Source organism: Mobula birostris, chromosome 30 (assembly GCF_030028105.1).
Source record: "Mobula birostris isolate sMobBir1 chromosome 30, sMobBir1.hap1, whole genome shotgun sequence".
Classification (NCBI taxonomy): Eukaryota; Metazoa; Chordata; class Chondrichthyes; order Myliobatiformes; family Myliobatidae; genus Mobula; species Mobula birostris.
In genome coordinates this window covers 1696646-1723812 of record NC_092399.1, presented here as the reverse complement: position 1 = coordinate 1723812, position 27167 = coordinate 1696646, and the positions used below count along the sequence as shown (strand labels likewise).

The 27167-nt window shown below is 43.3% G+C and overlaps 1 protein-coding gene across 1 annotated transcript in view; it reads right to left on the bottom strand.

Moving 5' to 3' along the window:
- The window catches only part of rcc1 (regulator of chromosome condensation 1), a 37061-nt gene extending 10043 nt beyond the window's left edge, over window positions 1-27018 (bottom strand). Inside the window, exons 1-4 of the mRNA XM_072247411.1 lie at window positions 26896-27018; window positions 25634-25724; window positions 18172-18362; window positions 5113-5292 (exon numbers count right to left, since the gene is read on the bottom strand). Coding sequence (XP_072103512.1) covers window positions 5113-5292; window positions 18172-18362; window positions 25634-25709 — 447 coding nt within the window. The 5' untranslated portion in view covers window positions 25710-25724; window positions 26896-27018. The remainder of the gene's footprint in view (window positions 1-5112; window positions 5293-18171; window positions 18363-25633; window positions 25725-26895) is intronic.
- Window positions 27019-27167: the final 149 nt, after the last annotated feature.

The window sequence follows — 27167 nt, the reverse complement described above, 5'->3', positions numbered from 1 at the left end:
TTTTGAAAATCTAGTGTCTCAAGAGAAGTTAATGAAATCTACAACCTCATACTAAAATGGATTGAAAATTAAAGAAATAAATGGTTTGATTGCCGCTGAAGAGAAGGTGCATCAAGTATGGCTCAGTGGACAGTATTCTTGTCTGTGGTTCAATTTATCACAGAGGCTCGAGTACAAAATCTAGCCTGATAGTCTTGTGCAGCAACAAAGGAAAGCATAAAATTTGGAGGTACCACCTTCCCAATGCAATGGCTTGTCTTCCCTCACACACAGAGTACAAAAATTCTGTGGCAATATTCTGAAAGTATCTTTACCCAGTGGCAAAATTTACCCCCAAATATACAGTAATTTATGTAACTGCTGTGTGGAAATCTGCTAGTGCTTTACGAACGTTAAATCAATGACTACATTTGTAAAGTACTTCTACAGAGCGCTTTGTAAATGCCTGACATCAAAATTGCTGCAAGTCTGAATATTCATTGTTTAAAAAGTAGCCAAGTAGTTTGCACAAGATGAACATTACAAGTGGCAGCACATCCTTTGCACTAACAAGAAGTCAGATAGGTTTGGCACACCTGTTACAGATTGGATGACATTTGCATCCATTGTTTCCAGCCCTCAAACCTGTTGGACCATTCAATTTGATCACAATCTAGAGTGCATTTGCTGGGCAAAGACAGCAAGATAGAAAGAATTAAGTGCTGAAAATTTCAAATGATCCCTAAAATCAATTAGAAGGAGTGTTCCCATTCCCATACTGACATGTCGGTCCATGGCCTCCTCTTGTGCCACAATGAGGCCATCCTCCGGGTGGAGCAGCAGCACCTTATATTTCATCTCGGTAGCCTCCTACCTGAAGGAACGAACACAGATTTCTCCTTTTGGTAAAATAAAACTCTCTCCTCTCTTCTATTCCCCAATTTGGCCTCTTACCTCTTCTACCTGCCTATGTCCTCCCCCTGGGGACCACCCTCCTTCTCTTTCTTTTATGGTCCTATCAATCTCCTATCCTATCAGATTCCTTTATCCTATCCACTGGGCTTCACCTATCACCTTCTAGCTAGTCTTTCCCCTCCCACACCTTTTTATTCTGATGTCAAGGATGCTTGGTAGTGTGGAGGAGCAGAGGGATCTGGGGCTACATGTCCACAGATCCCTGTGAGTTGCCTCACAGGTGGATAGGGTAGTTAAGAAAGCTTATGGGGTGTTAGCTTTCATAAGTCGAGGGATAGAGTTTAAGAGTCGCGATGTAATGATGCAGCTCTATAAAACTCTGGTTAGGCCACACTTGGAGTACTGTGTCCAGTTCTGGTCACCTCACTATAGGAAGGATGTGGAAGCATTGGAAAAGGTACAGAGGAGATTTACCAGGATGCTGCCTGGTTTAGAGAGTATGCATTATGATCAGAGATTAAGGGAGCTAGGGCTTTACTCTTTGGAGAGGAGGATGATGAGAGGAGACATGATAGAGGTGTACAAGATAATAAGAGGAATAGATAGAGTGGATAGCCAGCGCCTCTTCCCCAGGGCACCACTGCTCAATACAAGAGGACATGGCTTTAAGATAAGGGGTGGAAAGTTCAAGGGGGATATTAGAGGAAGGTTTTTTACTCAGAGAGTGGTTGGTGAATGGAATGCACTGCCTGAGTCAGTGGTGGAGGCAGATACATTAGTGAAGTTTAAGAGACTACTAGACAGGTATATGGAGGAATTTAAGGTGGGGGGTTATATGGGAGTTAGGGTTTGAGGGTCGGCACAACATTGTGGGGCGAAGGGCCTATACTGTGCTGTACTATTCTATGTTCTCTCCCCCCACCCCCACTTCCCTTCCAGTCCTGATGGAAGGTTCTCAGCTCAAAACATCAACTATTTATTCATTTCAGATGCTGCTTGACCTTCTGAGTTCCTCCAGCATTTTGCGTGTTGCCTTGGACTTTCAGATTCTGCAAATTTTCTCCTGTGTGTGAAAACATAGTGAGGCAGCATCCATTCAGAAATCTGATAGCAAAGGGGAAGGTGGTGTTCCTGAAACAGAGTACAGGTCTTCAGGTTCCTGCACCTCCTCCTTGATGAAGGGAAGAGGCCATGTCCTGGGTGATGAGAACCTTTTTGAAGCATCGCCTTTTGAAGTTGCTGAGGAGTCTATTGCCTATGATGGAGTTGACTGTTTACAACTTCCTGCAACTTTTTCTGATCCTCTGCATTGGCCCCTCCATACCAGACAGTGATGCAATCAGAATACTCTCCACATGCATTTACAACTTTGCAAGCATAGTGATGTCTTCTGAAACTTCTAATTAAACACTGCCACTGTCATGTTTTCTTTGCAATTGCATAAATATGAAATATTGGCACCCAGGAAAATGAAACTTCTTACGCTGTCCACTGCTAAGGAGGAGGACTGGTGTGTATTCCCTCAACTTCTCCTCCCTGAAGTCCACAATTAATTCCTTGGTTTACTGACACTGAATGAAGGTTGATGCTGTGACACCAGCCAACCAGCTGATCTTTCAGATAATGAGGTGACTGGAAATCAGAAACTGTTAGATTGCAAAGCACTGCAAAAGGTGTTGCACCTTCTTAATGTGAGGAAACAAAACAGAGAGGAATTATTGAGTCGAGATAGGAAGACCAAGAACAAACATCCAGCAGTACAATTCTGAAACATTAACTCTGTCCACAGATGCTGACTGACATGTTAAATATTTCCGACAGTTCCCTTTTCTAATTCATAGTTAAAGCAAAGTGCTTGGAAGAGACAGTTATGCCCTAATGCTTTGCAAATTGGTTTTCATCAAGTATTTATCCAGCTTGCTTTTGAAAATTACCATAAAGATCGTACATTTAAATTGCTTCCCTCTTTTGGGAATTTCAATACGAGGAAAATATCTTTCCTGAGTTTAATGTATATTTAGCTTTTCCCATTTAATCCTCAGGCCAATATGAGGAAAAAAAACAATTCACGTTTTGAAACCTTACTGACTTCTATTATGCTTTACATTGTCACAAATTTGAGTACAGCATGAACACAGAATTGTAAGTATCAATAAGCAATACTCTGAGAAATAAATTTTGCACAGTACCAAAGTAAAACACATAAAATGAAGGAACTCAGCAGGTAAGACAGAATAGAGAGTCAATGTTTCAGGCCAAGACTCTTCATCATAATTTAAAGCAGTTGCTTGTATTTATGTTTTGTATTCTACCAAGTTCTTTCATCTGTTTCCACTGTGCCTCCCTCCCAGATGTGTTGAATAACTTCTATGCTCATTTTGTGGAGGAAAATGACGTGGCAGCGAGGAAGACCACCCCTCCTCCAAACGATCAGGTGCTATGTCTTACCGCGGCCAATGTGAGGAGAACCCTGTGCAGGGTCAACCCACGGAAGGCTGCTGGACCAGACAATATTCCTGGCAGAGTACTTAGAGGATGTGCAGACCAGCTAGCTGAGATTCTCACTGACATCTTCAACACCTCCCTGAGCAGTGCCGTCGTTCCTACGTGCTTCAAGGCTGCCACCATCGTCCCCATGCCAAGGTCTTCAGTGTCCTGCCTCAACGACTACCGTCGCACTCACATCCATCATGAAGTGTTTCGAGAGGCTCATCATGACCCTGCTGCCCCCCTCACTGGACCCCCTGCAGTTCGCGTACCGTCCCAACTGTTCAACAGACGACGCCATTCCCAACACCCTCCACCTGGCCCTAACCCACCTGGACAAAAAAGACACATACATTCGAATGCTGTTCATAAACTTCAGTTCAGCATTCAACACAATCATTCCTCAGAAACTGATTGGAAAGCTGAGCCTGCTGGGCCTGAACACCTCCCTCTGCAACTGGATCCTAGACTTCCTGACTGAGAGACCTCAGTCAGTCCGGATTGGAAGCAGCATCTCCAACACCATCACACTGAGCACAGGGGCCCCCCAGGGCTGTGTGCTCAGTCCACTGCTGTTCACTCTGCTGACCCACGACCGTGCCACAACACACAGCTCGAACCACATCACCAAGTTTGCCGGTGATACAACCGTGATGGGTCTCATCAGCAAGAACGATGAGTCAGCATACAGAGAGGAGGTGCAGCAGCTAACGGACTGGTGCACAGCCAACAACCTGTCTCTGAATGTGAACAAAGGAGATGGCTGTTGACTTCAGGAGGACACGGAACGACCACCCTCCACTGAACATCGACGATTCCTACGTAGAGATCATTAAGAGCACCAAATTTCTTGGTGTTCAGCTGGCGGAGAATCTCACCTGGTTCCTCAACACCAGCTCCATAGCAAAGAAAGCCCAGCAGCGTCTCTACTTTCTGCGAAGGCTGAGAAAGGTCCACCTCCCACCCCCCATCCTCACCACATTCTACAGAGGTTGTATTAAGAGCATCCTGAGCAGCTGCATCACTGCCTGGTTCGGAAATTGTACCACCTTGGATCGCAAGACCCTGCAGCGGATAGTGAGGTCAGCTGAGAAGATCATTGGGGTCTCTCTTCCCACCACTACAGACATTTACACCACACGCTGCATCCGCAAAGCAAACAGCATTATGAAGGACCCCACGCACCCCTCATACAAACTCTTCTCCCTCCTGCCATCTGGCAAAAGGCACCGAAATATTCGGGATCTCACGACCAGACTATGTAACAGTATCTTCCTCCAAGCCATCAGACTTCTCAATACCCAGAGCCTGGACTGACACCAATCTACTGCCCTCTACTGTGCTTATTGTCTTGTTTATTATTTATTGCAATGCCTGCACTGTTTTGTGCACTTTATGCAGTCTGGATAGGTCTGTAGCCTAGTGTAGTTTTTGTATTGTTCATGTAGCACCATGATCCTGAAAAATGTTGCCTTGTTTTTACTGTGTACTTACCAGCAGTTATGGCCGAAATGACAATAAAAAGTGACTTGACTTGACTTAACCTGACCTTGCAGGCAACACAATCCTCACCCTAACGACTAATTATATTTTAAAAAAACTATCTTTTGCTTTTCAGCAATTAATTTAAACCTGCATCTTCTGGTTATCAATGCACATCTTTCACCATCTCAAAATCTAACAATTTAAAATCAATCCATTAAATCTCCCATTAGCCTTGCCACAGCTTACCCTGAAGGAACCCCAGATGTAGACTTGGCCGTTTTCAGTCAGAGCCGCTGTGTGACTGTCACCAGCAGAAACCTGAACCACGTGTTCATCAAGGAGAACTCGGGATGGAACCATTTCTGACCCATCCTGCGATGTATCGCGTCCAAGTGCACCTTCATCATTGCAACCAAATGTGTAAACCTGAGGATAGAAAAGATCAGTTGAGCAAATTCTAGTCTGTTTGAACTGCAGTTATGGCCAATACTCACTCAATTTTCATAACTTGGTCACCTATTTCTTTGTCACTGTCAATGGATAAGTTGAACAATGTGTTTCCAGTTTTATACCCCAAACAACAATTTGTTCTAACTGAAGCTCACTAAACTGATCATGAATAGGTAAGGTAGCAGGATATTGCAGCAGTTAGCATAATACGATCACAGCATAAGTGACCTGGGTTCAATAACGCTGCCTATCACACACCCCCACCCCCCTCGACATGCAAATAAGTTTGCATGTTCTCCCTGTGACCTTGTAACTTATCTCTGACATTTCCCCCTATACTTTCTGCAGTCCTCTTATTCCTCTGCATAGATTGTTTTTGACTTGTTGAGTTCCTTCAGCATTTTGTGTGTTACTCTGTATCGCAAATGGCATATGAGGTCTTAATATGACTTTACTGCATACTGTACATAGTTTTAATCTCTACATCTAATGAATGATGCAACTGCAGTGCAAAAAAAAAAGTTTCAAGTATTTGGTTACTTAGCTGACAGGGTTGAGAAAAATTCAGGAAGATTAAGCAGCTTGGACTGATAGACTAAAAATTTGAAAGATAAGTGATCTTGGAACAAGCGATTGCAGAACATTTCAGGGGGAGAGTGAAAAGGGGGACGTTTCTTCAAGTGGACATATCCAAAACCATTTTCAGAATAAATGCATGCAAGATGGGCACAGGAATTTCTACTCTCAGTACATTATGTATCTTCATAATTCACTACACTAGAATACTACGAAAATAAGAGATTGCAGACATTTAAACTACTAATGAGTCGGGGGTATGGTGAGTTCAGGAATATGGTGACGCTGAGTTCAACACAGCATCAGCTATGATCGGCTAAGGATTTCTGGAGCGAAGGCATTTTACTTCTCGGGGTAAGAGAGGAAGACCACGCAGGCGTATGACGTCAGCCAGTAAAGCGGGAAAAATTTAAAAAGACTGCCATATCCAGTGGGCAGCGGAGTAAGAGGTAGTAGAGTGATAGGGCTTTGGCTCAAAGAGCTTTGGCAGTAATGAGGTGAGGTAGGTTTACCTGTGTTAATTGCAGAAAGGAGGAAGTACGTGTGTGAGGCCGGTTTTCTGTGCTCGATGTCAGATGTGGGAGGTACTGGAGTCTCCCAGCCTCCCGGAAAGCCATATCTGCACCCGGTGTGTCGAGCTGCAGCTCCTAAGGGACCGAGTTACAGCACTGGAGATGCAGCTCGATGACCTTTGTCTGGTCAGAGAGAGAGAGGAGGTGATAGAAAGGAGTTACAGGCAGGTGGTCACACTGGGGCCATGGGAGACAAACAAGTGGGTAACAGTCAGGAGAGGGAAGGGGAAGAGTCAGGTACTAGAGAGTACCCCTGTGGCTGCACCCCTTGACAATAAATACTCCTGTTTGAATACTGTTTTGGGTGGGGGGGGGGGGGTCAGCCTACCTGGGGGAAGCAACAGTGGCTGTGCCTCTGGCACAGAGTCCGGCCCTGAGGCTCAGAAAGGTAGGGAAAGGAAGAGGAAGGCAGTAGTAATAGGGGACTCTATAGTTAGGGGGTTAGACAGGCGATTCTGTGGACACAGGAAAGATGGTAGTTTGCCTCGCAGCTGCCAGGACCTGGGATATTTCAGATCGCGTCCAAGGTATCCTGCAGTGGGAGGGAGAACAGCCAGAGGTCGTGGTACATATTGGTACCAATGACATAGATAGGAAAAGGGAAGAGGTCCTGAAAAAGAGTACAGGGAGTTAGGAAGGAAGTTGAGCAGCAGGACTGCAAAGGTAATAATCTCGGGATTACTGCCTGTACCACTCGACAATGAGTATAGGAATAGAATGAGGTGGAGGATAAATGCGTGGCTGAGGAATTGGAGCAGGGGGCAGAAATGCAGATTTCTGGATCATTGGGACCTCTTTTGGGGCAGGTGTGACCTGTACAAAAAGGACAGGTTGCACTTGAATCAATAACCTGGCAGGGAGGTTTGCTAAGGCTACTGGGGAGAGTTTGAACTAGAATTGTTGGGGGGTGGGAACCGAACTGAAGGGACTGGGGAAGAGGTGGTTGGCTCACAAATAGAGAAAGCTTGGAGACAGTGTGTGAGGGAGGATAGGCAGGTGATAGAGAAGGGATGCGCTCAAACCAACGGTTTGAGATGTGTCTATTTTAATGCAAAGAGTACTGTGAACAAAGCCGATGAGCTTGGAGCGTGGATCAGTATTTGGAGCTATGATGTGGTGGCCACTACAGAGACTTGGATGGTTCAGGGACAGGAATGGGTTACTTCAAGTGCCATGTTTTAGATGTTTCAGAAAGGATGGGGCGGGGAGGCAAAAGAGGTGGGAGCGTGGCACTGTTGATCAGAGATAGTGTCATGCTGCAGAAAAGGTGGACGTCATGGAGAGATTGTCTATGGAGTCTCTGTGGGTGGAGGTTAGGAACAGGAAGGGGCCAATAACTTTACCGGATGTTTTTTATAGGCTACCCAATAATAACAGGGATATCGAGGAGCAGATAGGGAAACAGATCCTGGAACGGTGTAATAATAAGAGTTGTCGTGATGGGAGATTTTAATTTCCCAAATATCGATTGGCATCTCCTTAGAGCAAGGGGTTTAGATGGGGTAGAGTTTGTTAGGTGTGTTCAGGAAAGTTTCTTGACACAATATGTAGATAAGCCTAAAAGGGGAGAGACTCTACTTGGTCAGGTGTCAGATCTCTCAGTGGGAGAGCATTTTGGAGATAGTGATCATAATTCTATCTCCTTTACAAGAGCATTGGAGGGAGATAGGAACAGACAAGTTAGAAGAGCTTTTAATTAAAGTAAGGGGAATTATGAGGCTATCAGGCAGGAAGTTGGAAGCTTAAATTGAGAACAGATGCTCTCAGGGAAAAGTACAGAAGAAATGTGGCAAATGTTCAGGGGATATTTGTGTGGAGTTCTGCATAGGTATGTTCCAATGAGACAGGGAAGTTACGGTAGGGTACAGGAACCATGGTGTACAAAGGCTGTAATAAATCTAGTCAAGAAAAGAAAAGCATACAAAAGGTTCAGAGAGCTAGGTAATGTTAGGGATCTAGAAGATTATAAGGCTAACAGGAAGGAGCTTAAAATGGAAATTAGGAGAGCCAGAAGGGGCCATGAGAAGGCCTTGGCAGGCAGGATTAGGGAAAACCTCAAGGCATTCTACAAGTATGTGAAGGGCAAGAGGATAAGATGTGAAAGAATAGGACCTATCAAGTGTGACAGTGGGAACGTGTGTACGGAACCAGAGGAATTAGCAGAGGTACTTAATGAATACTTTACTTCAGTATTCACTATGGACAAGGATCATGGTGATTGTAGTGCTGACTTGCAGCAGACTGAAAAGCTTGAGCATGTAGATATTAAGAAAGTGGACGTACTGGAGCTTTTGGAAAGCATCAAGTTGGATAAGTTGCCAGGACCGGATGAGATGTGCCTCAGGCTATTGTGGGAAGCGAGGGAGGAGATTGCTGAGCCTCTGGCGATGATCTCTGAATCATCAATGGGGACGGGAGAGGTTCCGGAGGACTGGAGGATTGCGGATGTTGTTCCTATATTCAAGAAAGGGAGTAGAGATAGCCCAGGAAATTATAGACCAGTGAGTCTTACTTTAGTGGTTGGTAAGTTGATGGAGAAGATCCTGAGAGGCAGGATTTATGAACATTTGGAGAGGTATAATATGATTAGGAATAGTCAGCATGGCTTTGTCAAGGGCAGGTTGTGCCTTACGAGCCTAACTGAATTTTTTGAGGATGGGACTAAACACATTGATGAAGGAAGAGCAGTAGATATAGTGTACATAGATTTCAGCAAGGCATTTGATAAGGTACCCCATGAACGGCTTATTGAGCAAGTAAGGAGGCATGGGATCCAAGGGGACATTGCTTTGTGGATCCAGAACTGGCTTGCCCACAGAAGGCAAAGAATGGTTGTAGATGGGTCATATTCTGCATGGAGGTCAGTGACCAGTGGTGTGCCTCAGGGATCTGTTCTGGGACCCTTACTTTTCGTGATTTTTATAAATGACCTGGATGAGGAAGTGGAGGAATGGGTTAGTAAGTTTACTGATGACACAAAGGTTGGAGGTGTTGTGGATAGTGTGGAGGGCTGTCAGAGGGTACAGCGGGACATTGAAAGGATGCAAAACTTGGCTGAGAAGTGGCAGATGGAGTTCAGCCCAGATAAGTATGAAGTGGTTCATTTTGGTAGGTCAAATATGATGGCAGAATATAATATTAATGGTAAGACTCTTGGCAGTGTGGAGGATCAGAGGGATCTTGGGGTCCGAGTCCATAGGACGCTCAAAGCAGCTGTGCACGTTGACTCTGTGGTTAAGAAGGCATATGGTGTATTGGCCTTCATTAATCATGGAATTGAATTTAGGAGCTGAGAGGTAATGTTGCAGCTATATCGGACCCTGGTCAGACCCCACTTGGATTACTGTGCTCAGCTCTGGTCACCCCACTACAGGAAGGATGTGGAAGCCATAGAAAGGGTACAGAGGAGATATACAAGATGTTGTCTGGATTGAGGAGCATGCCTTATGAAAACAGGTTGAGTGAACTTGGCCTTTTCTCCTTGGAGCGACGGAGGACGAGAGGTGACTTGATAGAGGTGTATAAGATAATGAGAGGCATTGATCGTGTGGATAGTCAGGAGCTTTTTCCCAGGGCTGAAATGGTTGCCACAAGAGGACACAGGTTTAAGGTGCTGGGGAGTAAGTACAGAGGAGATGTCAGGGGTAAATTTTTTTTTACTCATAGAGCAGTGAGTGTGTGGAATGAGCTGCCAGCAACGGTGGTGGAGGGAGATACGATAGGGTCTTTTAAGAGACTTTTGGATAGGTATGTGGAGCTTAGAAAAATAGAGGGCTATGGGTAAGCCTGGCAATTTCTAAGGTAGGGACATATTCGACACAACTTTGTGCGCCGAAGGGCCTGTATTGTCCTGTAGTTTTTCTATGTTTCTATGTCTGTTTCTCTGATCTTATTCACTGGTGGAGGGGACTTACAGGAACTAATTATTCCTTTTTGATGACTTGAAAAGAAAGACAAATTTATTCATATTTACAGAAAAATTCCTACGGTTGGCTTATTATTTGATTTTTGGGAAAAAAAATAACATTAACCTGCTCATTCAGTGTGTTGATTTCAAATATCACTATATGATCACTGAGGCACTAAATATTAATGATTCACCTAAAGATCCAGAGTAGGGCAATACTTTCAGAGATAGTATTTTGAAAGGCAAGTGAATAACACAACCTATCTGAACGTTCTCATCAAATCACAGTCAACAGTAATTCTTCATTGTCCCAATGACTAACCGAAATGTGCAGAGTTTCCATTTAAATCAGAGTAATCAACAGCTGCTCCTTCAAGCTGTTACCAGCATTAACTTGTCAAATTCATTAACATTAAAACAGAAGAATTCACAAATAAAGCACTTCTCAGAACACACCAATGCAATACCTTACAATCAAATTCAGGTTTAATATCAATGTCATGTGCTGTGAAATTTGTCGTTTTGCAGCAGCAATACATTCTAATGCATGAAACTATAAATTACAAGTGTACAGTAAAAAATATTAAATCAGAATCAGGTTTATTATCACTGGCATGTGACATGAAATTCGTTAGCTTAGCAGTAGCTCAATGCAATACATAATCTAGCAGAGAAAAAAATAAATAAATTACATATATTGAATAGATTTTAAAAAACGTGCAAAAACATCAATACTGTATACTTAAAAAAAAAAATGAAGGGCCGAAGATTCAATGTCCATTTAGGAATCGGATGGCAGAGAGGAAGAAGCTGTTCCTGAATCGCTGAGTATGTGCGTTCAGGCTTCTGCACCTCCTACCTGATGGTAACAGTGAGAAAAGGGCATGCCCTGGGTGCTGGAGGCCCTTAGTAATGGATGCTGCCTTGCCGAGACACTGCTCCCTAAAGATGTCCTGGATGCGCTTTGTAGACTAGCATCCAAGATGGATCTGACTAGACTTACAACCTTCTACAGTTTCTTTCAGTCCTGTGCAGTAGCCCCTCCATACCAGGCAGTGATGCAGCCCGTCAGAATGCTCTCCACGGTACAACAAGTTTTTGAGTGTATTTGTTGACATGCCAAATCTCTTCAAACTTCTAATAAAGTATAGCCGCTGTCTTGCCTTCTTTATAACTACATTGATATGTTGGGACCAGGTTAGATCCTCAGAGATATTAACATCCAGGAACTTGAGGCTGCTCACTCTCTCCACTTCTGATCCATCTATGAGGATTAGTATGCGTTCTTTCATCCTACCCTTCCTGAAGTCCACAATCAACTCTTTCATCTTACTGACGTTGAGTGCCAGGTTGTTGCTGCAGCACCACTCCACTAGTTGGCATATCTCACTTCTGTACGCCCTCTTATCACCATCTGAGATTCTACCAACAATGGTTGTATTGTCAGCAAATTTATGGATTGTATTTGAGCAGTGCCTCGCCACACAGTCATGTGTTTATAGAGAGTAGAGCAGTGGGTTAAGCACACACCCCTGAGGTGCGCCAGTGTTGATCGTCAGTGAGGAGGAGCTGTTATTACCAATCCACACAGATTGCAGTCTTTGGGTTAGGAAGTCGAGGATCCAACTGCAGAAGGAAGTACAGAGACCCAGGTTTGGCAACTTCTCAATCAGGATTGTGGGAATGATGGTATTAAATGCTGAGCTATAGTTGATGAAGAGCATCCTGACATAGGTGTTTGTGTTGTTCAGGTGGGCTAAAGCCGCATGGAGAGCCACTGAGATTGCGTCTGCCATTGACCTATTGTGGCAATAGGCATATTGAAATAGGTCTAGGTCCTTGCTGAGGCAGAGTTCAGTCTAGTCATGACCAACCTCTCAAAGCATTTCATCACTGTCGATTTGAGTGTTACTGGGCGATAGTCGTTAAGGCAGCCCACATTATTCTTCTTAGGCACTGGTATAACTGTTGCCTTTCTGAAGCAAGTGGGAACTTCCGCCCGTAGCAGTGAGAGGTTGAAAATGTCCTTAAATACTTCCGCTAGTCGGTTGGCACAGGTTTTCAGAGCCTTACCAGGTACTCCATCGGGACCTTCCATCTTGCGAGGGTTCACTCTCTTTAAAGATAGCCTAACATCAGCCTGAGACGGAGATCACAGGGTCATCAAGTGCAGCAGGGATCTTCACAGCTATAGTTGTGTTCTCCCTTTCAAAGCGGGCACAGAAGGCGTTGAGTTCATCTGGTAATGAAGCATCACTGCCATTCATGCTATTAGATTTCACTTTGTAGGAAGACCCTGCCAGAGTTGCCGTGCATCCAATGTCACCTCTAACCTCATTCAAAATTGTCTCTTAGCCCTTGAAATACCCCTCCGCAAATCATACCTGGTTTTCTGGTACAGGCCAGGGTTGCCAGACTTGAATGCCACAGATCTAACCTTCAGCAGACGACAAACCTCCTGGTTCATCACAAAAGAGGATGAAAATACCGAGGAAGTGTTCATGGGTTCTCTGTGCATTCAGAAATCTGACAGTAGAGGAGAAACTGTACCCGAAAAGTTCAGAGTGTGCCTTCAGAAGCAAGAGAAAATCTGCAGATGCCAGAAATCCAAGCAACACACACAAAATGCTTAAGGAACTGAGCAGGACAGGCAGCATCTATGGGAAAAAAACAGTACAGTCGATGTTTTGGACAAAGACCCTTCAACGACTATACTCTTTTCCATAGGTGCTGCCTGGCCTGCTCAGTTCCTCCAGCATTTTGAGTGTGGTGTGTGCACCTTCAGTCTCTTGTACCTCAATAGTGGTAATGAGAAGAGGGCATATAAGACTATAAGATAGAGGAGCAGAAGTAGGCCATTTGACCGATTGAGTCTGCTACGCCATTCAATCATGGCCTGATCCAATTCTTCCAGTCATCCCAACTCCCCTGCCTTCTCCCCGTACACTTTGATGCCCTGGCTAATCAAGAATCTATCATCTCAGGGTAAGAGCCGTCCTTATTTCCTGAGGAGACTGAGGTTCTTTAACATCTGCCGGACGATGCTGAGGATGTTCCACGAGTCTGTGGTGGCCAGTGCTATCATGTTTGCTGTTGTGTGCTGGGGCAGCAGGCTGAGGGTAGCAGACACCAACAGAATCAACAAACTCATTCGTAAGGCCAGTGATGTTGTGGGGATGGAACTGGACTCTCTCACGGTGGTGTCTGAAAAGAGGATGCTGTCTAAGTTGCATGCCATCTTGGTCACTGTCTCCCATCCACTACATAATGTACTGGGTGGGCACAGGAGTACATTCAGCCAGAGACTCATTCCACCGAGATGCAGCACAGAGCATCATAGGAAGTCATTCCTGCCTGTGGCCATCAAACTTTACAACTCCTCTCTTGGAGGGTCAGACACCCTGAGCCAATAGGCTGGTCCTGGACTTATTTCATAATTTACTGGTATAATTTACATATTACTATTTAACTATTTATGGTTCTATTACTATTTATTATTTATGGTGCAACTGTAACGAAAACCAATTCCCCCCGGGATCAATAAAGTATGACTATGACTATCTCGGCCTTAAATGCACCCAATGACTTGGCCTCCACAGCCGCTCGTGGCAACAAATTCCAGAGATTTACCACCCTCTGACTAAAGTAATTTCTCCGCATCTCCATTCTAAATGGATGTCCTTCAATCCTGAAGTCGTGCCCACTTGTCTTGGACTTCCCTACCATTGGAAATAGCTTTGACATATCTAATCTTTTCAGGCCTCAACATTCAGAATGTTTCAATGAGATCCACCCCCCCACCCCCGCCCATTCCCTTGAACTCCAGGGAATACAGCCCAAGAGCTGGAGGGGAACTACTATCCTAGTGAGATAGTTTGCTAGTGCTGCACAGGGTGGGAGCTTTAAGCTAGCGTTTCAGAGGGATAGGAACCACAGTGCCAAAACAAATCATGGTGTAGTTGTGACGATAGATATCATTAAGTCTACATACAAAGTCAGGTATTAAAGGGTTGAGAATAGTGGAACAAATGTTGAATTCGCTGTGTGTAATTCAAATCAAGTGTAAGGGGGTTTCATCTTTTATGTTACTGCGTAGGCTAATTAAAATGGCTTCTTTGTTATGTTAAACGCTGAGAAAGTTCTTAGGCTAGCAGCTTGTTTTGGGTTAGACTGGGATAAGAAGATGCTACGAATCAATTGGGACAGTTGTTATGTTTTTGGTGTATCTGAAGATATTGTATGCGCGAGGTTTTGGGGCAGAAGGCGGGAGAGAGAGACAGAGGATGGGCCGGGTGCTGCGAGTCGGCTAAAGGGGTCGGACCCTGAGCAGGGCGTTCAGCGAGGAGAGGAGACGGAGATGGACTCGTGTGGAGCGTCTGGTCGACCACCGTTGTTGGTCCCAGGCGGCCGGTTGAGGTAGTCTGAGGGGTCACAGGGTGAAGAAGAAGGGTCCTGAGCTCCAACTGTTTGTGCACGAAGAACTTGAACTTTGATAAGTGTAGCGCCTTTATTTTCCTTTTATATTTTATTCTCTATTAATTATATAGTTCCAGTAATATCTATAAACTGTAAATCATTTAATCGTATCTGGTGTATTGTCTGTTATTTGGGCAGGGTGAGGTACATCACACAGCATCCACACAAACTGATTACCTAGTTTGGCGGGGCCGAGGGCTGTTTTCCTAGACGACTGCGAGCCGAGAGACCCTGAGGCTGGCCAGGGGGGCTACACAAGGAACACTGTAGGAAAGGCAGATGATCTTAGGGCATGGATCAGCACCTGGAATTATGACATTGAAGCCATTAGTGAGACTTGGTTGCAGAAGGGACAAGACTGGCAGCTCAGTGTTCCAGGGTTCAGTTGCTTTAGACATGTATGAGCGCTAGGGATTAAAGGGGGAGAGGTGGCATTACTAGTCAGGGAGGACTTCAAAGCAGTGTTGGGTCAAGACAGACTAGAGAACTTGTCTAGTGAGGCTTTACAGGTAGAACCAAGGAATGAGAAAGGTTGACCATGTTAATGGGATTATAGTACAGATCACCCAACAGAACATGGGATTTAGAGGAGCAAATTTGTAGTGAGACCGCAACCTATTGCAAAAAACCTAAGGTTGAAATAGTAGGTGATTTTAACTTTCCACATATTGACTGGGGCTTCCATTATGTAGAAGGGCTGAATGGAAAAAGGCTTATCAAATGTGTTTAGGAAAGTTTCCTTAACAGTACATAAAAGTCCCAACTAGAAAGTGTTATACTAGATTTCCTTAGGGAATGAGACAGGGCAGGTGACAGAATATTGTGTAGGGGAACACTTTGCATCCAATGAGCATAATGTCATTAGTTTCAAAGTAATTATGGAAAAGGATAGATCTGGTCCTCGGTTGAGATTCTAAACTGGAGAAAGGCCAATTCTGATGATATCAAAAAGGATCCGGCAAGTATGGATAGGGACAGGTTGTTTTCTGGCAAGAATGATTTGGTAAGTGGGAGACCTTCAAAAATGAAATTTTGAAGATACAAAGCTTGTGTATGCCTGTCAGAATAAAGATAACAGGTTAAGGGAACCTTGGTTTTCATAGATATTGAGGCCCTGGTTAAGAAAAAGGAAGGTGCATAGCAGGTAGGAACAAATTAGGTACTTATGAAGTATAAGAAATGCAAGAGAACACTTAAGAAATCAGGAGGCCAAAAGGCAGCATGAGGTTGCCCAAGCAGACAAGGTTAAGTAGAATCCTAAGGGATTCTACAGACATGAAGGCATAAGAACAAAAGGATTGCAAGGGACAAAACTGGTCCTCTGGGAGATCAGAATGGTAATCTATGCATGGAGTCAAAAGAGATGGTGGAGATCTTAAATGCATTTTTTTCCATCTGTAGTTACTCAGGAGACAGACACAGTCTATAGGGATGAGGCGAGCAGCAGCAAAGTAAAGAACCCCATATAGATTACAGAGGAGGAGGTGCTTCCTGTCTTGAGGCAAATTAAGGCGGATAAACCCCCAGGGCCTGACAGACTGACAAGCCCTCGGATCCTGTGGGATGCTAGTGTAGAAATTGCAGGAGCCCTAGCAGAGATATTTAAATCCTTAGGCACAGGAGAGGTGTCAGAGGATTGAGGATAGCTAATGTTGTTCCATTGTTTAAGAAAGGTTCTAAGAATAAGCTAGGAATAAGCATTTGACAGGGTCGCACTTAGGAAGTTTGTCACGAAGGTTCAACGCTTGGCATTCAAGAGGTAGTAAATTAGCTTAGACATTGCCTTCATGGAAGAAGTCAGAACAGCTGTAGATGGTTGCCTCTCTGACTGGAAGCTGGTGACTAATGGTGTGCCGCAGGGATCAGTGCTGGGTCCATTGTTGTTGGTCATGTACATCAATGATCTGGATGACAGAGAGGTAAATTAGATCAGCAAAATTGCAGATGTCTAAAGTTTGGGGATGTAGTGGACAGCAAGGAAGAGTAGCAAATTGATGAAATTGGCTGAGAAATGGCAGACTGGCCTTCATAAATCAATGTACTGAGTACAGGAGTTGGGATGTTATGTTGAAATTGTATATGATGTTTTTGAGGCCTAATTTGGAGTGCTGTGCCCAGATTTAGTCATCTACCTACCAGAAAGACGTTAATAAGATTGAAAGAGAGTTAAGAAACTGTACAAGGATGTTTGCTGGGATTTGAGGACATGAGTTAATAGGGAAAGGTTGAATCCATTAGGACATTATTCCCTAGAATGTATAGATTCACGGGAGATTTGATAGTGGTTTACAATATTATGAGGGATATACATAGGTCAAATGCAAGCAGGCTTTTTCCACTGAGGTTAGGTGAGACTAGAACTAGAGGTCATGGGTTAAGGGTGAAAGGTGAAATGTTTAAGAGGAATTGACGGGGAGCCTCTTCACTCAGAGGGTGGTGAGAATGTGGAACGGACTGCCAGCACAGTGGTGGATGCAGGGTAGACTTAAACATTTAAAAGAACTTTTGATAGATACATGGATGGGAGGGGTATGGAGGGCTATATCCAGATGCAGGTCAATGGGACTAGTTAAATTAATGGTTTGGCATAGACTTTTTCTAATCCTGCACAATGATCCCTCCACACCAGACAGTGATGCAACCAGCTACAACGCTCTCCAGAGCACATCTGAAAAAATAGATGGTGCTTGAGCACTCGGTAAACGCACTCCTCACACACACAAACAATTCTGCTGTTGTTGCACTGAGTGTACGCACTTCAATGTCTTCTCCGGTATATTCTAATAATGGGTCCTAAGGGGTTAGTTTTATTGTGCTTTTCCCACCATACACAGCAGAATATTCCATTTCCTTAGTACTGTAATGGGATATGTAAATGTGTATACATATTGTTTGTATTCTGCATTCAAGGTAGATACCTGTTTGGTTTGTAATAAGATTGTATCTACACTGTGGGGTGCATCATATTCTGATTCATGTGTAACATTGAGTTAACTTAAAGGGTAATTAAAAATAGTACGTCCTAGTGCCTAATAAACAGAGCTCATCGCTCTTGGGAGAGACACAGGTCGGAGTTGCCAGGAGCTCACACTGGACAAAGAAAGTATGAACTATTATGGTGCTTACTGGTGGATATCTTTTGGTAAATACTGTCAGTTTTCTTTTCACTATTTTCATTAACTTTTTTACATTTGTTTTTCAACATAGCTAATAAACACACTTGCACTAAAGTATTAAGCGACTCCAGCCTTTTCTATCCCTCTCCATCATAACCCAGGTATCAAACAACTAGCCAGTAGGTTTGACCTTTCTTTCAATACTTACATTTCCTGTCTGTCCTAGGCAGACAGTGTGCATTCCACCAGCCTCCACTTGCACAATCTTCTCCTGCAGCCCCTTGACCAACGCAGGTTTTTTCCTCTCCAAGATATTTTCCCCGAGGCCAAGTTGGCCCACATCACCCTGACCCAGCGTCAGGACAATTCCTGAGTTTACCCCATGGGAGGAATGTGAGACTGCAAAGAAAGAAATGCAGATGAAGTTTACAATATTGTTTTACAGCTTAGAAGGGTGTTCTGTTCAAGAGATTTACAAACTAAAATTTAAAATTTCAAGGCCCATACTGCCCTGTGCAAAACTACTTTTGAGTGCAGTTTTTCAGATGAAACGTGAAACCAAAGATTCAACTCTCTTCTCGGCTGAACATAAAAAATCCCACAAGTTGATTGAACTCCAAAGTCATGGCCTACATTTATCCCACACAAATGACAAAAAACTTTCCGGGATATTTATCACACTAATTTTTGAGGAAATGTACTGTGCATAAATTGGTTGCCACACTTCCTTATTACTACATAACTCCTTTGTTTCTGATGTTGGAGAAAGCAAGGGGACATACTTTGTTTCTCTCCAGAGCCAGATCAGGAAGCACAAAGGAAAACCAGAACTTCTCCCCAAATTGAAAAAAGTAAAATTGGACAAAGTAGTTTCTTCTTAGACAGGGTTATGTAACCAAAGTGGTCAAATGGGGCCATAATACAAAGCAATTTAACTAGAATGGGAGCGAAAAAGGTTCAATACTGAATGACGATTTTTTGTTTTTATGTCCCATAAAACCACTTCAGTATTTGCATATTGCAATTCAAATGGCAGTTTCCTTCCACGTTGCATTGACATGGCCCCGTGCCTGCCTTTAGCAGTCAGCCATCAACCCAGAGAGGTTTATTGGTGACCACACTTGTACAAGAGATTGCAACTGAAGTAGCTTTTTACAATATTCCTATACATAATATATCAGATCTCAAGTGACTTTTTAAAATTTATTTCTTGTAGTGCAAATGTCACGGAAGGATTTACTGCCCATCCATAATTGCTCAGGATTATAATCTTAGCTACCAAAGATGCTGTTGGGGGAGGGACTTCAAGGATTTAGAAATATTTGTAAGGAGACATTTTTGGGAAATAAAAAATGATGCTTCCAAAAATGTCAGTATGTATTCTCCAAACGTTTTAAGTGGCTTGAAAAATATGGGTATTAAGTATCTAACTTGTAAATTACATTAAATTAAATGTGTGTAGCAGGAGGTCATGAAGGTATTTACATCAAATTTCATTAGGTTACCTCACATGAATGTCACTGAAACAGATGTGATGATGGAAAGAGTCTGAGCACCCACTGCCAATTAATATCCAGTTACCCTGACACAGAGTACCTATATCTTAAGTCACTGAATCCTCATGGGTCAACTTTCCAGAGCTTCAATCTCTTTTCAGTGTGGGGTGACGGAATCCATAGCTCACCACAGAACCTCTATAGGGCACTAGCATCAAGGATGGAGTCATGGCACAGGAGTTCTTCAAAACACTCTTCCAATAAATACCTCTACCTATCACCACCCACTATTGGTACTCCTTCCTCCTCTATTTGCCATTCATTCTTCCTCACCTCTATCACCTACCAGCTCTCATCCATCTCTTCCTCTAACCTCTATACTGGTTATCCCTCTTATTTTTTCCAGTCCAGAAGGCATTGACCCAAGATGTCAACCGTCCATTTCCCTCCACAGATTAGCTTAACCCAGAGTTCTTCCAAAAGTTTTGTTGTTTAGAAACATAGAAAACCCACAGCTCAATACAGGCCCTTTGGCCCACAAAGTTTAGATTCCAGCATCTCGTGATTCCAATAAATGCTGACTGTCCCTCTATTTTCAATCTCTCCTCCACCGCATACTGTTGCAACTTGCAGTAGTTATGAATCTGTACATGTCATTAGTAGTCAGCAAATCCCTGGACACTCTGTATTCCTTCTTTGCATCAAGCTTTTAACTCATAGGTGTTCTGTTGAACTTCAGACTTCATGAGTACAATCCAATCCTCCAAGAACCTTGCATTTGTAGTTAATTAGCTTCTGACATTTCACAAAAAGTCCTTTTCCTTTCTGGTAGGGAAGCCAAGAGAATATTCATAAGTGTTGATTAATTGCTTAACATGTCAATGCAACTATAAAGGCGGCAAGACAGTGACTATACTTCATTAGAAGTTTGAAGAGATTTGGTGTGTCAACAAAAACACTGAAAAACTATAGATGTGCTGTGGAGAGCATTCTGACAGGCTGCGTTCACAGTCCAGTATGGGGGGAGTGGGGGTGGGGGCTACTGCACAGGACCAAAAGAAGCTGCAGGGGGTCGTAAATTTAGTCAGCTCCATCTTGGGTACTAGCCTACAAAGTACCCAGGATATCTTCAAGGAGCGGTGTCTCAGAAAGGCAGTGTCCATTATTAAGGACACCCAGCACCCAGGGCATGCCCTCTTCTCATTGTTATCATCAGGTAGGAGGTATAGAGGCTTGTAGGGACATACTCACCGATTCAGGAACAGCTTCTTCCCCTCTGCCATCCGATTCCTAAATGGATATTGAATCCGTGAACACTACCTCACTTTTTAAAAACATATTATTTCTGTTTTTGCATGGTTTTTTAATCTATTCAATAAATATATACTGTAATTGATTAATTTTCTTCTTCTATATTACGTATTGCATTGAACTGCTGCTGCCAAGTTAACAAATTTCATGACACATACCAGTGGTAATAAACCTAATACTGATTCTGATGTGAACTTTACAGGAAATCCAGATTTTATAGACTGTTTAGTTAGCAGTTGTCAGGATTGCCTGCAAGCAGTTGTCTGAAATAACTCTTAATGATATATGATATTCTGAAGTAAATATCATATGAAGATGGCATTTCTCCTCCTGGTTTTCCTTTCCTTAGATGAGCTAATTATTCCCTCTTCATCAATTAACATCGATGTGAATTCTCAGCTCATCTCAGAGCAATATTCTTTTTTGCTCTGTCAGGGCTACCCCCAACAGCCATTGCAATATGCTCAGTTCCAAAATTCCTACCGAATGGAAGATGCCCTATGACTTCTTTCTTTGCCCATGACCTCATGAGACAGCTATTGCATGCTAGCACAGATTTGGCAGACTAAGAGCCCTGGCCAGAACCAAGGACATTCAGATACTGGAGACCAGGCTCTTTTGTATGGGTTAAAAACACACTTGTGTGGGAAGGTGTAGACATCATACAGTCACTTTAGGCCATTGTCATAACCTCATCTCCCTCCATTACTCACCCTGCCTTCAGCCTTCTCTGTTTCTACTCTCTCTGACCCTTAAAGATTCATTGACATTATCAATAGCAAAAAATAAAAAGTTAAACACTGCAGATGCTAAAAATATGAAAGCTGGGGGTGGGGAACTCCAGTACTCAAGGCTCAGATGCAGCTGTCAAAGTCAGCCGATAGAAATTAATTGAGGAAATTAATCATGCAATTGAGGAAATTTGGGAATTGAGGAAATTCACACTTATTCAGTAAGCATTATCACCAATACTAGTCTTGATTTGAGGTACCAGCTTCAAAAGGTTTCAGGACAGAGGTGAAGGGGTGGGTATTCAGAGCCCGCCACAAAAAAACAACTGATTTCCTTCATTATATCTGGGCTTGATCCTTCCAGACACCCATTTTTCATCTTGCTATCAGAAGAGCGTTATCGCGGTATGAGGATCACTGAAATGCATTTCAATCCAAGACAAAAGTGTTTTCACTGAAAAACAAATGCCTGACAGAAGAATTGTAATCTGGACAAATGAGAAATATTTATCATTGATTTTAACCAAGATTGGCCAAATTGTTGCAATCACAAAGAAGGATGTCAGCAGCTCTACTTCGTTAGGAGTTTGAGTAGATTTGGCATGTTACTATATGTTGCTGCAAACTTCTACTGATGTATTATGGAGAAAATTTTAACTGGTTGCATCACAGCCTGGTATGGTGTAGAAGCTCCAACACACAGGATTGAAAAAGACTGAACTCAACCAGCTCCATCAAAGGCACAACCCTCTCCGCCATCAAGAACACCTTCAAGAGGCACCTCAAGAAGGGGGCATCCACCACTGATGACATAAGTGATGCATCAAGAAGTGGCATTACTCTAACCCAATGGGGACATGCCCTCTTCTAGTTATTAGCTTACGTTCAAGTTCAATTAGCATTCAACCATACACATTAGTACAGCCAAACAGAACAGTGTCCCTCTGGGGCCAAGGTGCAAAACACAGTACCAACAGTCACATACAGCACATATAATTACGATAGCAAAAAAAAAGTTACAGAACGTTTTTTTTAAATATCACAGCCCAAGTCCCCGAACGTCATGGCCTGTACATTGATGGTGCACAGTCGTTGTCTTGAAGCCATATTTCCGCAAGAACAGCACACAACAGTTCCTCATCTCACGCAAGTGCAGCTATATACTAACAGCCTAGCTTGCCTTCCACTGGGCAAACGCTGGAGAGCAGCACCAACAGGAGGGCAAACCCCCAACCCAGTATGGAATCTGGTGGCACATAGCCACCTCCAGCTCCTCTTACCCCGGCGGCTGTTAACAGACAACTCTGAGGCATGAGGGCCTGGTCCGCGCCATAATCGAGGCCACACAGTTCCCTGTCATCGGTCTTGTCAAATCAGACTCACAGTGCTTTACATTAAAAATGTCCAACAAGGTCTTGTGATCACAATAAAAACATCCAAGATAATCATTTCCACCGTTTGTTGGATTGCATATTGCCTTTAGCACATTCCTCCTTGGGTTGCTGACGCAGGCAGCGACATAGTGCGCAACAGGTCCAGCTCCAGCTCTATTACTATCGAGTCAATCACTAGTGGAGTAGCCTTGCTGCACTCAATGTTCTTAATATCCAGCAGTGTCTTGCGATCATAAAAAAGACAAAGGACAAACAATTACTTTGTTTGGATCCAGAGTGGCTGCTGCATCCAAGCGCACCCCAATCTTCCGGAAGAGGATAACCATTGGGGAGGACATACAAGAGTCTGAAAACCCATTTTCCGGACTTCTTCCCCTGTCCATGAACATTACTTCTTTATTTTTTGTACCATTTATTTTGTAACTTAATAGCATCTTTTGTTTCACAGTGCACTGCTTCCAGAAAACAAATTTCATGACATATATCAGTGGTTATAAACCTGATTCTGATGATCAGATACCTATCACTAGATATCTAGAGTGGCAGAAGTCTAGTTCCAATTTATCTCAACTAACTGGCAAGCCTTTACTTGACATATTATTCAACCATGAAATGCATGAAAGCCAAACCCAACTCTCTTGCCATACCTAAGAGCTCTTTCGGAGGATTCAGTGAACAGCAACTGAAGTTTAATCAACAATTCAAAACTTGCTGTCACCATGCTAATGAGCTCGTTGCCTTTACCCATTTTGAAGCTAGGCTTGTTTTGTCACTTACTCTTCTGAAACCTGTGTTCTTTGACAATGGTACTATCTCCAAGAAGATAAATCAATTTCAGTTTAGAAAGCTAAGCTACTTACCAGCAAGAATAAAGCTGCTGCAAACATTAGGGACATATAGGGGCACTGGCTGCTAAAGGACTACTAACCCATAAAGACCTTTCTCCCCAGTACGGAGAATTCTCCATCCGTTGTTTCATAGGGAGTACACAGCCTGTAGATAATTAGATGCAGGCATCACTACCACATCTGTCTCAAAGGAAGCAGTTAAGAATTAACTACATTGGCCAAGACGGACAAGGACTTAAGATCGTTAGTAAACCCGCAAAGTGGTCCACGCAAGCTCAATTTCAACATTTAAGTGAAGCTTGGATAGGTACATGGACAGTAGTGGTATGTTCCCTGTGCAGATCGATAGGAGTAGGCAGTTTAAAAGGCATGGACTAGATGGGCCAAAAGGCCTGTTTCTGCACTGTGCTTTTCTATGACTCTAAATGGGTTTTAAAATCCAGTTGTTATATGGCTGTTATTTTAGATTTATTTTACTTCATTTATACTCACTTATTTTATATTACTAGATTAGTTTTCCAAATGTACTTAATTACTTAAATTTAAATGTCACAGCTATTGCAGTGGGAGTTCAAACACAAATCGTTTAGTCAATAGTCCAGATCTCTAAAAACTAGTCTAGCAACTAAAACAGTACCCTTTAAAGTACATACGAGGCCTCTGTCGGTCAGGGTCGACCATGGATATTGTGTCTTAGCTGTATAGATATACAAGCCTGGGCAGTATGATATGGAGAGAAAGTTGTTACATGTGTAGCAAGCTCCCCCTCTACATGCATCTGGTGAACCTAAAGAATGGCGGAGACCAATACAGTTTGGTGTCAGCAGCATCGCAGGGGTTGCCAATCAGCATTGAACTCAATGCAGGACTGCCTCTAGCTCCAGAATTTTCCCTCAGGGCTTTACTCCTGAAGCCTTCCCCATGAGTGAGTATAGCCACAAAGCAGTGGAAGTTTCTTCTCCTAGATGAGCTGCCAACCGCAGCTAAAGAGCCCCATCAGCCCAAAGTGACTGGTTTCAAGGCACCAGTAAACTGCCATTGCCCCTTCTCCTGTCAGTAGAAACTGTTCCGCTGGGCTTAGTAGCTAAGCCACATGCAAAAACCAGGAGCTGGACTTGATTGTCAGAGGCCGTTTGAGGTGCACGCCATCGGGAGCATTTAATAGGTAGTGGGAGCTCGTCCCCATTACCACCCCTGGCTATAACAACCTTTACTGAAATACATATATGTCACCATATACAACCCAGAGATTCATTTTCTTGCAGACATTCACAGCGAATACAAAGAGACACAACAGAATCAATAAAATACACACAAAGGCAGGGAAACAACCAATTTGCAAAAGACAACAAATTGTGCAAATACAAAAAGAAAATAAAAATAAATCTGTAATAAATAATATTGAGAATATGAGTTGTAGAGTCCTTGAAAGTGAGTCCATAGATTGTGGAATCAGTTTAGTGTGGGATACCAGAATTCCCAAAAGATGAATGGAAAATTAATCTCATTTCTCAGAAGTTGACACTAACATCCCAATAATCTTCATCTGTGTTTTCCAATAACTTTGACCCACATTGTTTTGGTATATAGATAAACTGCCATTGCAGTTTAGATAATTTGCACTACACCTGCAACATCAATTCAGACCACCAAAACAGTCATACTTAACCAATTTTTCCCTTTTTAAAAAAACAGGGACAAAGCACTCTCAAGCAGAGTACTATTATCAATTGTTGTACACTTGTTGATCGAACACTAAAATCAGAGTAGCAGAAAATATGAATATTTACTAAAAGTTTAGAAGGCATCTAAAATAAGTAAATAGCTAATACCACAAAGAAATCTTGGCATTTTACATCAGTGATTGACAAAGTAAATTAATACACTCACTCTTTATCTTTTTACTTTCTTCATCTTGCTTTTTCTCATTATCTTTTGATCTCTTCACTGGTCTTTTTCCTGACATTGTATTCAGAAATTCCTGACAAACATTATTTAAGTGATTATTGAATAATGATTTAATTCACTGCACACAGAGTCAAAAAAATACATATGTATGACATGATGACATGAGATTTAGCTACACCCATCTGTGAAGCTTTTCGGATAAGAACCACATTAAAATAACCAACCAACTTTAAAGTTCCTTTGTTAAGTAACCCATTACTTTATGATAATTGCTGTGTTTAACTATAAATGCTGAATATGTGTAGCATTTTAATAAATAGCTGGAAACAAAAGATTGCAGATACTGGACCATGGAGCAACAAACTACTGTTCAGCAGGTCAGTCCGCATAATACATAAATAATTAAAACTTAACTAATAAATAACTGATTTTGTATTAAGTCATTGATTCTTATTAGGTTATAAAGGCACAAATATTGCATTACATTGAATCATTACGATAACTCCACATTAAGACTGCAGCAGGCTACATCTAAAAACATGTCTAGACTCCTATAGTAGAGGCCGACTTCCAGCTCAGTGCCAACAGTCGCACCCCTCACCCCCATCCCCAGTCTCAATTATTCCTTTCAAGAATATTTCGAAATCCTTTTTCAGAAATAATTCCAGCAATAAAAAATGATCACAGCAGAACTATAGCAAAAAAAAACTAACCCAACTGACTGTAGTCGGGCCTTATAATTGTGCCCAGCCAAAAATAAAAGCGACAACTATCGTTATCCACACGACTCTTCAAAATTAACTGAATATGCTCAAACATCTTGCTGTCATCCCCGACACCCCAAGAACATCTGATAAAAGAAATCACAGGCACACTGCGCGACTACAATGGTTAAAACTACTTTTAAACGCGGGGAATAATGAATAATGCTGAAATGCATCCAGCCCATTGGAGCGGACTGCAGGGCAGCCTGAGCCCAGCAGCTCGGGCCCAAGGCGTTTGAAATTCCCGCGTCCCGGGAAACCGGCCCCACTCCAGTCGGTCCGGGACCGGGGGCGCCCGGGTCCGGGGGACGAGCGGGATTGGCCCCGGCCAGCGCGGACTCCAATGGGAGAGGGTCGGGGCGACCGGTCAGTCAGTGTGCGCCCCGGGATCCAGGCCCCGTGGGGTGAGGGGAAAATGAAGCGGCCTTCAGCGCCTGAGCACCGTGACACGCCACCGCGGTCGCTGTCGATGGAACAAACCGGGTAACAGAAGGATTCTCGGTCCAGCACTTCACCCGTCCGCTCGGTGACCGGGCCGCCCGCCGAGCCGAATCGCGCGTTCCGCCGCTCACTCGGCCCGAAGGCGAAGGCGCATGCGCACTGCGCAGGGCAGCGCGCCCGGTTTGAAATCCACCGGCCAACTTTTCTCACGTGGAAGCCAAACAGGAGTCTTCAAACTGGTCATTCCAGCAGTAGGTCAGATTTACTTTCACAAGTTCGTCAAGCATTGGTCTACATGTATGCTTCGTATG